The 13,572-nt window shown below is 44.4% G+C and overlaps 1 protein-coding gene across 1 annotated transcript; it reads right to left on the bottom strand.

Annotated features, from left to right (window-relative positions):
* Window positions 1-1,009: 1,009 nt before the first annotated feature.
* Prox2 (prospero homeobox 2) lies at window positions 1,010-13,369 on the bottom strand. The gene is made up of 5 exons (XM_070017573.1): window positions 13,350-13,369; window positions 10,184-11,399; window positions 3,926-4,033; window positions 2,749-2,943; window positions 1,010-1,195 (listed from the first exon to the last, which is right to left on the bottom strand). Exons 1-5 carry the CDS (start codon window positions 13,367-13,369, stop codon window positions 1,010-1,012), a joined length of 1,725 nt encoding a protein of 574 aa, XP_069873674.1.
* Between the last annotated feature and the right edge of the window lie 203 nt (window positions 13,370-13,572).

Genomic DNA, 13,572 nt, shown 5'->3' with positions numbered 1-13,572 from the left:
CTGTGTGTGGTTCTATGTCCCATTTATGCCCTTCACACCTGTGAGTGTGTGCACATCCTATGTTAGCCTCCTGCTTGGGCCTCAGTTGCCTCTCCAGATTAAGCAGCTGCTTGAGCCAGGTGCTCCTTGAAGGCTCTGTCTAGCTACCACCCGTTGTAGTTCCATTTCTGTTGCACAGAGAGAGCCAGGACTTCAATTTCCTCAGTCAACTAGATGCTATATCAGGTGTCGGGCAGAAGAATGTGAACAGGAAGCAGTGCTCAAGTCCTTCCGGAGTGTGTGCTAGCTTTAATGAAAGCATCAGTGAAAATTTTGGGTGATGAAGGATTCCTGAGTGCCAGGCACAGATGTCAGGTGGCTGGAAGCTTGCTTAGGTTAATTTGCCACTTGAAAGTCTGAGTGACAGCATGATTGGTCCGGTGTGCAGTCTAGTTCACAAGTCATGAGGTACTCTGCACTTCTGGCCTGGCCTCAGCCTTTGAGGAGTTGCTTCACAGTTAAAAATTTTTTTTAAAAAGCCTTCTTTTTGGTCATTTTAAAAATTAGGATAATAGCTGCTTTTCAGGGTGAAAGCATAAAGATAATGTAAGACTATCTACAAATAGAGCTCAATAGATAACTGAAAAGAAACAGCTATATTTGTAAAAAAAAAAAAAAAAAAAAAAAAGATAACATCTGAAAGCTAGAGAAAGGAGAGAGGCTAGCATTTGGTGTCCCATGGCACAGAAGACTTCAGGACATTTTATCCTGCAGTCCTTAGAACCTCATTTTACAGATGGAGAGACATCAGGAAGTTCCCAGCAACTGTGGAATTGAGATTCAAGCCTTCTGATTCCAAACTCAATGTACTGCCAACATGCCCATGATTTAGTCGTTATACTGTAGTTAATAATGATTCTGGCAAAGGAACTAAGTGATCACACTGGTAATGGTGCCTACTGAGGTGGGGGAGTCCTTGTGCCCCTTCTCCAGTTAAACTGCCATTTAAGGCCACTCATTTTCTTTGATCCTAATTTTGAAACAGTTCCTGGGGATAGCTGGGAGATTTGAATATCTCTGGGATGTCACTGTCCAGTTTGGAAATAATTTTGTAAATGGGTTTCTTCCAGGAAGGATCTGAGTCTTTCCCTGCAATGATAGCCCTGAAGAACTCCTGTAATGTCAAGCTGGTGATTTCCAAGAAGCAGTCCGGGACCTGCATCCCCAAAGAGACCCCCAAGAAATAGAAGACGTGAGGCTGGAAGCACTGGTACCAGAGAGAGCCCACTGGTAGAAGTTGTCTGCTCCCTGGCGAGTGTGCTAAGAGCATCCCTGGCCCACAGGGCTCATGGTTCTAAAGCCTTAGGAAACCCTTTCCTCCTTGCCAGGCACAACCTTAAAATGATGGTTCCAGTGAGGTGGCCCCAGGAACAAGTCTGTTACAAACATTCTCTTTGTAGGAGGAGCTCGTTCCGCTAACCAGGTCTTTCCAACCTCTTTTGCTTAGGCCTGCTGAGGGAAGGAATACCCGCAAGCTTCAACTACCATCCTTGAAGGCAGGATCTCAAGGGCTTGCATTTCCACTTCCACAGCCAGCTGGGGAGAGGAGGGCTGTCCCTGGACACCCATCTCCAGGACTGGCACCATAGTAAGGGAGAGAGTGTCCCCACAGGCCCTGTCAATGCAGCTTAGCTAGGAGCTTGCCACCATTGCCTGCCAAGTGACCATCCCACATGGAAAGATGTGTCAGGGATACCATACCACACTGCCCTGGCAGTGCTCTCCTCCCCACAGGAGGTTTAGGTTTCCAAAACTTCTGGCTGGGAATTCTACCAGTAGAGGCCAGTAGATCTTACAGTCTTGGAGGTATCTGTAAACTACTCGTGATCACAGCCAAGTGGGAAGGCAGGGGAGAAATGGAGTCTTTGACCAGATACATATGGCACCTGCAGAATAAGAAGCCAGACTAACAGCTGCCAGCCACTCAAGAGGCTGTCCATATCTCCCAATAGGAATTCACACCTATGCCACCTTAGGCTCACCCTTTATTGACATTTCACCTTTAAGGTGTTAACAGGTTGTCTTCATAGAGATCCTAAGGAGCTGAGAAACGTTGAGCATCACTGTTTTCATAATTTAAGGTGAATGGCCATGGATGGCTCACAAATAAAATTGTTTGAGAATACAGATTAAGAGCCAAGTGAGAAAACCTAGGTCAAGAGTAGGTACTGCACCTGAACTCGGCATTGAGTCCACAGCCTCCTGGCCCTGAAGCGAAGCAAGACATTGAGATCTACAAGTTCTATAGCCTGACAACAGAGTAAAAAGTCTAGAATAGTAAAACACCTGGCAGATCTCAGGAAGGACAATTGTATTGTTTCTATCTACCTGTTGGCTGAGAGAAGATGTTGAAATTATTGTCATCTTTGTGCAGAGAACAACCTCAGGCCACCATGATTCTCACTGGTTTAAGAACAAACAGGAGATCTCTGTTTTGTTGTTGCTGCTGCTGTTGTTGTTTGCCAGTCCTGGGGCTTGAACTCAGGGCCTGGGCACTGTCTGTGAACTTCTTTTGCTTAAGGCTAGCACTTTAGCCATAGGGCTGCTTCCGGCATCTTCTGTTTATGTGGTACTGAGGAATTGAACCCTGGGTTGCAAGCACTCTATCACTAATACACATTTCCAGTCCAGGGGGTCTTAAAAAAAAAACACCAATCCTACAGGGAGAAGATGTATCTCAGAAACATAGGACCCAGTGCATTGTCTTACCTCCAAGTCATTTCCCTTGTTATAGTGCATATTTAGAGCTCGGAAAAGTTCTGAATCACGGAGAACCACCAGCATTTTGGGATTTGTGACACCATCTGAAATTGCTTGCCGAGCAAATTTTTCCGTTTGGATGTAATAAAACTCACGAAAGTTGCTGAACCATTTGATCATCTGAGAAGTAATGCAGCGGTTGAACTGTGCAAACAAAGGATCCATCAAGTCAGACATTTACTCTGAGGAGCTCAGAATCAGAACTACCAGTACCAAGTTCCTTGTGGGGTGAATATGGATGGCTTCAACCAACACTACTAGGCCTCTATTGGAAAAACAATCCACCGCTGTTTGCCAAGTCTATATAGTTGAGCTTAAAAATAAACCAGAATGAACTCTAATGCCCATTAGCAAATAATTTTGGTGTTAGATTTATGAAGGTTTTCACCCATGAAAATATTTTCATGATGTGTAAATACAACTTTGAGAGGACCTAGGGTCAAGCTCCAGAACCTTCAGCCTGGCTAAATGCCAAGGGAAGGTGTAACAGTATGGTGAGGGAGAAGTTTATTGGCAAATTGACGTTGCAGAATAAATGGGAAATCTAATAAGAATTTGATCCATAAAGCAACTGTATGTGGAGAAAAGGCCTGAAAAATCTTAACTGATAGATCTAAAGTATTAACAGTTCTTAACCAATCATGAAGGCTAGAGACCACATGTAAACAGGCAAGCAAGGTTTGGGTCTGATCAGTGTGATTTTTCCCTATTGTCACACTTGATCTGTATGCAGATTTTGATTGTGGACCACAGCCAAAATATGTATTGTTTATATTACTTATATAATACTCTTATATAATACTTATATAATACTACTTTTTTTCATAAGGTTCCCAGGGGATAAAAAACTAGGCCAAAAATTCCACTTCATAGCGATTTTCCTCCTACCTCACCTTCCATGTTTTTCTGGAATTACCTATTGCTCGAAAAGCCTAAAAGTTCAAATACCCAAATTTCCTATCGCAAATCTATTCATAATTATTCATGATTATCTGCACAGTCTCAGCACTGAAAATTGCATGGGTTCTATCAGCTCTATGAGAGGAGCTTGAAAGACCCAGGACCAGCCTTATGCTGACACTTGGGAATTTTACTAGTAAGAGGCAGAAACTTAAGGAGTCTTTACCTGAACATCAGGGAAATAAGCCTTCAGGAGGTTGGAGCTGGGATACCGCGTATAGAAAAACATTAGTTTGGCCTTCTTCAGGTGACCAGGGTTTAAGCCTTCCTGGATTTGTCTCAGTGTCAAGGAAAAATAACACGTTAGAACACAAGTTTAGAGTATTTGCAACTCTGAAAACAGAACAAGGAAATCTGTTGGGGATACTGTTTCCTAGAGGGAAGAATGCAGCAAGTCTGGCAGAGGGGGTAAAGTGATTGGAACACCATGTTAACAACTGTAAAGTGAAATCCCCTCCCAGATAAGCCAATTTAAAAAAAAACTATCAAATAATGCTTACCAGATGATCCCAATGTTGAGTCTTTTGTTCCTTCTAGTTTCTGTTTTATTTATTTTTATTTTTTTCTGGGTGAATGGAGAGCTTGCTCCATTTTCTAACTAGAAGCCGTGCTGCAGTTAAAACTCCCAGGAGCTGGGTGCCGGTGGCTCACACCTGTAATCCTAGCTACTCAGGAGGCTGAGATCTGAGGAGCTCAGTTCAAAGCCAGCCCAGGCAGGAAAGTCCATAAGACTCATATCTCCAATTAAGTATCAGAAAACCAGAAGTGGCACTGTGCCTTAAATGGTAGAGCACTTGCCTCGAGCTGAAGAGCTCAGTGACAGCGCCCAGGCGCAGAGTTCAAGCCCCACATGTGAGAGATTACATATCATATGTCATGTATGATACCAAATCCAGCTTGCTATACTTTGTACCCTTTTAGGATGGGATGGGGAAGATGGTGCCTGTATCCTAGGCAAACCATTTTGAAACCCCAAGAATGAGGAGGTTTTGGTTGGTTTTTTTTTTTTAACCTTCCCCCTACCTCAACTTTCTCATCTGTAAAACATGGTCTCCACTCTGGCTGTCATTCTAATTGCCTTTGCAAGCATCTAGCCAGCCTGAGTACTGCCACACATGATACACCTGCATGGCCGGAAACTGAAGCTCTGTGCTACATCCACCACCCACTCTGTTCCCCATGACCCCCATCTACCTGGGAGAATGTTCATCTGTCAAACTCAGACTCAGAGGCTCCATCCCCTGTGGGATCTTTCCTTGCTAAATCAGGCCTTCTTCACCTAGGACGCCCAAGACTCCTTTTCAAGCTTCTGTTGTAGCAACAACTTTCCTAGAGCTTTTATTGTATGTGTGGTTGCTCCATTTAGACTGTTAGCTCCCTAAGGGCAAGGACATACCTTTTCATCTTTGTGTACCATGTGCCTATCTCAGTGCTAGGCATATAATAGTTGGTCAATAAATGTATGTTGGTTGAAGGAATGAGTAGATGGTCAGCCTTATCCATACCCATATATGGAATTTATATTCTTTTAACAAAGCAGGAATGCCATGGTGTGACACCCCCCGCCCCACAAAGACCCTCACAAGAACACTTAGCATTCCCAGGGACAGTCCACAGGCTGGTGAGAAGTTCCCCACAGAATAAAATCGGGCAACAGGCTTGTGACTCCCCAGTATGATAAACCAAACCCACTAACTGTGGTTACAGCTGACCTAGCTACCTAGCATGCTGCAGGGAATTTTCCTGCCCCCTCCTGCCTTATTGGCAGTCTGGTCATGGGGCCTGAACTCTGGGCCTGGCGCTGTCCCTTAGCTCTTCAGCTCAAGGCTAGCGTTCTACCACTTGAGCCACAGTGCCACTTCCAGCTTTTTTCTTTTTGCTTATGTGGTGGTGAGGAATCAAATCCAGGGCCTCATGCATGCAAGGTAAGCGCTCTACCACTGAGCCACCTTCCCAGCCCCATTATTGGCCTTCTTAAGCCTCATCTAGGTCTACCTTAGGATGGACCTCTAAGCCTCCCAAAACTCTCTGGGCTCAGGCAGGGTTTGGCACATGTAGGTGCTAAGCAAACAGCAGCACACTTTTGGGTGTAGGAACCCTAGAGGCTTGTGGGGATGGTGACTAGCTGCAGGAGGGTTGATGGTGTGCTGGAAGCATGAATGATGCCATGAATGATTGAATTATTTTTTTTATCCTATGTCTAAAGACACAGGATTATGAGTGTTTGATCTTTTCCATTCATTCCTATCAAAAGACAATGTATTTATCTTAGTGTGGAAATTCCTAGATCCCTTACTAAAACTGCTTAAATACTTCCTCGGATTTTTTGTTTTTGTTTTTCTGTGTTTGTTTTTGTTTTTGGTCATCTACCCTTTGGAATGTGCCTTTTTGTCTATTTTCCTGTAACTCTCTTAATTTTGTCCTGGGCTAATTTGAACGTACAAAGTGGGGGCTGGGGGAACAGCTTCAGCTTAACATCTGTCAATTAAAATCATTTGTTGCCTCATGGTGGTCATTGAATATTAATTATTTAATAAACCATGTTCTGAGATATCACTGCCTCGGCATCTCTTCATCTGTTGCCCCAGGTTCTGCTGGGCTGTACTGGTATTTGGGGACTGGGTTGTGTGTGTGTGTGTGTGTGTGTGTGTGTGTGTGTGTGTGTGTGTGTCTGTCTGTCTGTCTGTCTGTCTGTCTGTCTGTCTGTCTATCTGTCTGTCTCTACTGGGGCTTGAAATCAGGACCTGAATACTGTCCCTTAACGTTTTTACTCAAGGCTAGCACTCTACCACTTTTGCCCACTGCTCTACTTCTAGATTTGTGCCCAAAATTAGGGATAAGAGTCTCACACACTTTCCTGCTCCACATGGCTTTTAACTATGTTTCTCAGGTCTCAGCCTCCAAAGTATCAAACATTGTAGGCATGAGCCACCCAGCACCAGCTCAGAGACTTCGAGTTTTGTTTTTGTTAGTCATGGGGTTTGAACTCAGGGTCTGGGCACTGTCTCTGAGTAGTTTTTTGGCTCAAGGTTAGTGCTCTTCCACTCAACCACAACACCACTTCTGGTTTTCTGGTAGTTATCTTTGAGGAAAAGTCTCACAAACTGTCCTGCCTGGGCTGGCTTTGAATTGCAATCCTTAGAGCTGAGTAGCTTGGATTACAGGTGTAAGCCACTGGTGCCCAGCAGGACTGAGTTCTTAAGTAGGTTCCTATTATCAGACTTCAACAGAGTCTAACCAGCAATCTCTTACCAAAAACTCAGGAAGGTAACTGCAAATCAATGCTGGTATCTACCTCCTAGAAGATTCCTACTGCCAAGTGGTGGTGGTGGCCAGTGAATTATTATTTATTATTATTATTATTATTATTATTATCATTATTATTTGCCAGTCCTGGGGCTTGAACTCAGGACCTTGGTATTGTCCCTGAGCTGCTTCTCCTCAAGGCTAGTGTTCTGCCACTTGAACCACAGCAGAACACTTTTTCTTTGTGTTTTATTGGAGCTAAGAGTGTCATGGACTTTCCTTCCCAGACTGTATTTGAATCGCAATCCTTAGATCTCAGCCTTCTGCATAGCTAGGATTACAGGTGCAAGCCACCAGAGCCCTACTTTAATGAATTATTCTTACTGTTCTTCGCTCATTGCCTTCCAGGGAAGCCTGGGATTTAGTGCATTGTTAACATGACACCAGCAGAGGGCACTCAAAGCACTTAGGTCTGGAAGACCTGCTCTGGTTGCAGTAAGCAGACTCCACCCCATTCCTCTCTGTCCAGGCCATGTGGAGGACAGAATTGTTCCCACATGCAGACTCCAGACACCACCCTGGAGACAGGGCTCATGAGAAATAGCAGCAGCATGAGCAAAGCTCAATAAAACAAAAGCAACGTCCACATGTTCTCAGGAACATCAGTCCTGTTAGATGCTGGTTGGAAGAGGGGTTTTGGGTCACACAAGTTTAAGGCTCCTCCATTCTCCTCTTAGATCATATTAAGGGCTCCAAGAAGTTTCACAGTAAAAAAAAAAAAAAAAAAAAAAAAAAAAAAAAAAAAAAAACACCTGTATTTGCCTATGCTACATTTTCTTCTAACTCATCAACTAATAATATTCCAAGAGTTATTCTGTTTTATAGGACAATGATGTCTGCCTGAGGGTTGGGAAGAAGATTCAGTAAGATGCAGACTGCTGCAGCACAGCCTGAGCCTTTAAGGTTTCCTAGGGTAGTGGTCTACACTTACTTGTTTCTAGCCCCAGCGTCCAGCCTCTGCCGCTGAAGCTTGGAAATTAATCCTTAAATGGAAGCCTTCTAACTCTTTTCAATTGCTTTTTCTGGGTCTAGTCTCTTAGGAAAAACTATTCTTTTGATCCAGAAGTTCTCAGTCCCTCATGTCTTCCCCACGAATTATCTAGGCCCCACAAGCCTTTTATCTACAGAGTCATTAGGTTGGGGCAGCCACACCTCAGATGAAGTCATTCACCCCCTCTACTCAACAGTATGGGTAGCTCGCAGCCAAATTATAGGGCTCTTCCATCCCTAGGGTCTAAGATAATTTTGGAAGCTTATTTGAGTTTAAAAGCAAACCCAAGTCAGGAGCTGGTGAAATATGGGTACTAGGCTTAAGCAGCTATCTTATCCCCACCGCCATATATATATATATATATATATATATATATATAAAAAATTTTTTTTTTTTTTGGTTAATCTATGGGCTTGAACTCTGGGCCTGGGCACTGTCCCTGAGCTCTTCAGCTCAAGGCAAGTGCTCTACCACTTGAGCCACAGTGCCACTTCCAGTATTCTGGTGTTTAATTGGAGATAAGAGTCTCATGGACTTTCCTGCCCATACTGGCTTTGAATGGCGATCTTCAGATCTCAGCCTCCTGAGTAGCTAGGATTATAGGCGTGAGCCACTGGCACCCGGCCTCCACCGCCATCTTAATGCCTTAATAGGTGACAAGGACATTTCACTCAATTCTGAGAACAATAGATGGGGCATAGGTCATTTCGAGAACTGCAGATTTGTCATGGACTGTTAGAAAACCTCTATCCTTGGTAGGAAAATCCCTATTCTTTACCCCTCCCTGATTGTTGGAATCTAATAAATCTCCATCTCTGGTTGTCCCCACTAGTTAATTTCTAACAGACTCTAACTGCCCACCTTAGTTAACCCATAACTGGCTTGTTTTACTTCTGTAAACATACCATGTGGCATCTGCTTTGATGTGGCTTTTGCCTTTCTAAGCTTTATGCTAACAACATTTGGCACTGCAGGTTCTTTGGGACACTAGACTGCTTGCAGTCACCAGCTTTCTAATAAAACTCCCAGTTTGACCTCTCAAAGCATGGCTTCTCTGTATGTCTCTGATCAAATTTCCATATCACATTGGTGACTGTGGTCCTAGCTACTCGGGTAGCTGAGATCTGAGAATCATGGTCCAAAGTCTGTGACACTCTTATCTACAATTAAACACCAAAAGCAGGTATGGAACTGTGGGGGGAACTATAGAGTGCTATCCTTGAGCACAAAAGCTCAGAGACAATGCCAAGGCCCTGAGTTCAAGCTCTAGGACAGGCACCAAAAATAAACATATAAATAAAAATAAAAGCAAACAAAACCCTTTCTGACCCAAATGAACAAGTCAGTCATGGCAGAATCTGATGAGTCATAGAAATATACTTTCACTACATCATGAAACCCTGGCATGGTCAGGTAGTCAACAGGCTGTGAAAAACAAGAAAGGAAGGTGAAGAAGTAACATTAAGAAGGCTTGTATTTGTGACTTTAAGCATCACTATCCCACAATACTGTGAAATTTGTGTAACCACTTAATCACAATAAAAAAATTACTATATATAAAAAAGAAGTTAGTAGAGGGGCTAGGAAGGTGGCTTAGTGGTAGAGCGCTTGCCTTTCATGCGCATGAGGCCCTGGGTTCGATTCCTCAGCACCACATAAGCAAAAAAGAAAAAAGCCGGAAGTGGTGCTGTGGCTCAAGTGGTAGAGCGCTAGCCTTGAGCTGAAGAGCTGAGGGACAGCGCCCAGGCCCAGAGTTCAGGCCCCACAACCAGACCAAAAAAAAAAAAAAAAAAAAGAAGCTAGTAGAAAGGCCGGATGTGGTGATGATATCAGCTAATCAGGTACAGGTAGGAGGAGCATAATTTAAGTCTGATTCTGGTAAAAACATAAAACTTAAAAGCTAAATAACTGAGGGTGTGACTCAAGTGGTAGAGTGCTTACCAGTGAGAGGCTCTGAGTTTGATCAGAGTAAAACCATAAATAAATAATAACCAACCAACCATTAGAAGGTAAAGTTATTCCCTGCGCAGTATGATATTTGTCCCCACCTCCTCCTCAACTTCTAGTTTTCCTGTTTCTCTCGGCAGGGCAGTGACCACAGGAATTTCAGTGACCAATAAAGGATATGTGAATGGAAGAGAAAGGAAGTACGTCGGTGACAGCTTGCAGGCCACTCTGCTCTATCTTCACTGAGGGAGGAAGGAGTTGGCTCTCCAGATGGGCTGCCATAAAAGGCAGGGAGAGGTGGGGCTGGTTCAAAACCAAAGGACGCAGAGAAGACTCTGGGGATGGGAGACTTTGGGAAGATGAATCTTGGAGACGACCATGGCTCCAGTAGCCATTATAAACCTGATTTTCCTGGATATAGGAAGGCACAGTGAAGGGACAGTTGGCTGGGGAACCCTGATAGGGTTTGGGGACCTTTCCTGGAGAGAGAGGGTATTTAGGAGAATCTAGAGGCTTGGTCAGTGATGAGTTTTCTAAAGGGATGCCAGCTTGTGCCTGGACCCTTCTGGGAAAAGATGCTGGAGCAAGTGGATCTTTATAGTCACCCCCTCCAGGAGGTGAATGCTCACTTCTACTCTCTGCTACCGACCTATGGAAGCTGGTGCTTTGCTGGGGCAGGTTGTCTGGAAGATCCATTAGCACCCTTTGGAACACTGAATCCACAGCCTGGGCTACCACGCTGATCACTTCCTTCCTCAGAATCTCCAGCAAAGCCTGGGCTGTGGAAGGAAGACACCTGGGCTCCTCAGACTGGTGTCCATCGTCAGCTACCTTGTGTGTCTCTGCTCCACAGAAGTACTTGTTGGATCCCTGGTGCTGGTCACTGCCAGCTGCCCAGGAGCTAGAGCTGCAGCCATTCTTCTGCGGTGCATTCCAGGTGCCTCCTAGGCCCCGAGCTTGGGCCCTGGGCTTGGCAGCTTGCAGGATGTGCTCTTGCAGATGTCGGAGCTGTTGCTTCAGTAGGTGCAGCTGTTCTTTCACTCGGGGACTCCCCATTCTCATGCCCTGGTCCTGGGCAGAGCCTGGCCTCAAGGGGCCTTGCTGGATGGGAAGGCTCTGCTTCCTCTTCCGCTCTCGAAACTTCTCTGGACAACACGGACTGTTCCTGGTTTGGTCATTGCCTGGTACCAGAGGGTTGGGGGACACACACATGCCTCGGACGATGGTCTCCACCCTGGCCTTCTTTGCCCGGATGTGCTCATCCCCAAGCCAGTCAGGGTCAGCAAGGCTAGAGCTGGGGAGCTGAGTCCAGGGAAAGGGGGAGTCTCCTCCCAGCTCTTGGGAAGATGGGCTTCTTTCACCTGCCATGCAGGGTTCTGCCAGATAACAAACAGGCCTGAGGAGAAAACAAGATGGGGGTTAGATCCATGGGCTGGCTTCCCAGGCGCTTGCTCAGAGCTCTGTGAAGGAGCCCAGGGCCTTCATGAACCCTTCTTCGTCTGCACTAAGAAGGTTGAGAAGTGGTCACCAAAGAGAAAGAAAGATGCAGGGCATTCAGATGCCAGAGTCTACAAACCCTCTGGGCTCCTAAAATTAGAGACAGGAAGAAAATAGTACCTGTGACCTAGAGCTGTGGAGTGTTTTTTTGTTTTTCAGTAAAATGGGCAAAGAAATTCATGTCAGTTCAGCAGATCTGGATGGGAGCAAAGATTTCAAATACCATGATCCTCAGAACTCAGCCTCCTGAGTAGCTAGGATTAGAGGCATAAGCCACCAAGCACCTAACTAAGATTCTGAATTTCTAACCATTTCCCAGGCAAGCTGATCAGGACCCAAAAGGATGCTTGTACATCACTACAGATGAAGCACAGAAAAGCACAGATCCTTGTGCATGAAACAAAATCAATACAGACAGGCACACAGGTAGATTAGAAGAGCATAAAGTCACCACCTTTGCCAAATCTCCTTGTGGGTTAGTTACCAAGGGTCTATATAGTCTATGAGTCCAGAAGGAAGAAGTTCTAGGGAAAGAGACAGGACCAGTGTGTTTAATGAAGCAATAATATAAGTGTCTAGGCCACAAACTGGAAATCCAGCCAAAATCTAATGTGATCGGGTGCCTAGAGACGTTTCCTCCTATGTCTGTAGCACAATCATGGAAACTGTGTCTGGGCTCCTGAGAAACAGGAAGCCTCTGTGTTGAGGCCAGCCCACTGCCCAGAGCCTTATCTGCGAGAGCTTGCATGAAGTGGCAGCCAGGCTTTCTGTCTGAAAATTAACTAGCCAGCACTCTTGTGTTCTGCCAGGAGCAGCAATGGTCATGATCCTTTAAACATAGCTTGATCGCTTCTCTGAGATTCTAAAAGGAATGCAGAATCATTTTACTCCCCAAATATATAGAATGGAATGAGATGGGAAAAAGACACCCATAATGCTGGTTTCCTGAAAAAAAATGGTTAACAGTTTTTATAAGCTTATATTAATTGTATAAGGATGGTTGACATTTAGTGTACATCTTTTTTTCCCCCAAAACTATTTTTTCTGTGGGTAGAAACAATTATCTAACTCTCATGATTATGTAATTTTGTGTGTGTGCGTCAGTCTTGGGTCTTGAGCTGAGGGCCTGGGCACTGTCCCTGAGGTTTTTTGCTTTTTGGTTTTTGGGGTTTTTTGTTGTTGTTGTTGTTGTTGTTGTTTTGCTTGAGGCTAGCACTCTACCACGTGAGTTACAGTTCCTCTTCTAACTTTTTTGAGTTAATTGGAGATAAGAGTCTCATGGATGTTCCTGTTTGGGCTGGCTTTGAACCACAATCCTTAGATCTCAGCTTTCTGAGTTGCTAGGTTTACAGGTGTGAGCCACCAGTGCCTAGCGTATAATTGTGTAACTTTTAAAATGGCATTACAGATACATCATTCTATCGTGCTCTTTTTTTTCTCCTTCATGACAATGGTGTAAATCCTCAACAGTTTGTCCATTGTATTGACAGGCCAGATCTATTTTTAAGTTCTTGCTCGCTTGTTTTGTGTTTATATGAGCTTTTATTGATTTAAAAAATTAAAGTCTCCTTTGACATTTTTTTCCCTCTGTTCACTATCACTGTAGTGTAAACAATTATGGCATGGAGGCTGGATGTGTGGACTTCTGAACCCTCAATTGGCATTGTGACCTCTTTCTATCTCAGTCTTCTCAGCCATAAAATGAAAAATCCCATAATACCTACTGTTACTGAGGGTTGCTTCAAGGCTTCACTGAGTTAACACCCCATGTTTTTAGAATAAATCCTGGCATGTAATAATTTCTGTTGCTATCTATTATTGTTACAAATGACATCAGGGTCAACATTACCACATACGGGCTGGGAACATGGCTTAATGGTCAAGTACTTGCCTAGCATGCATAAAGATGCATAAAGCCCTGGGTTCGATTCCGCAGTACCACATAAACAGAAAAAGCTGGAAGTGACACTGTAGCTCAAGTGGTAGAGTGCTAGCCTTGAGCAGAAGCAGCTCAGGGACAGTGCCTAGGCCCTGAGTTCAAGCCCCAGGACTGGTAAAACAAAATAAAACAA

Source organism: Dipodomys merriami, unplaced genomic scaffold (assembly GCF_024711535.1).
Source record: "Dipodomys merriami isolate MVZ:Mamm:240054 unplaced genomic scaffold, mDipMer1.0.p SCAF_1, whole genome shotgun sequence".
NCBI lineage: Eukaryota > Metazoa > Chordata > Mammalia > Rodentia > Heteromyidae > Dipodomys > Dipodomys merriami.
Note: the sequence above shows the minus strand (reverse complement) of the source record. Positions and strands in the feature narration are given on the sequence as shown.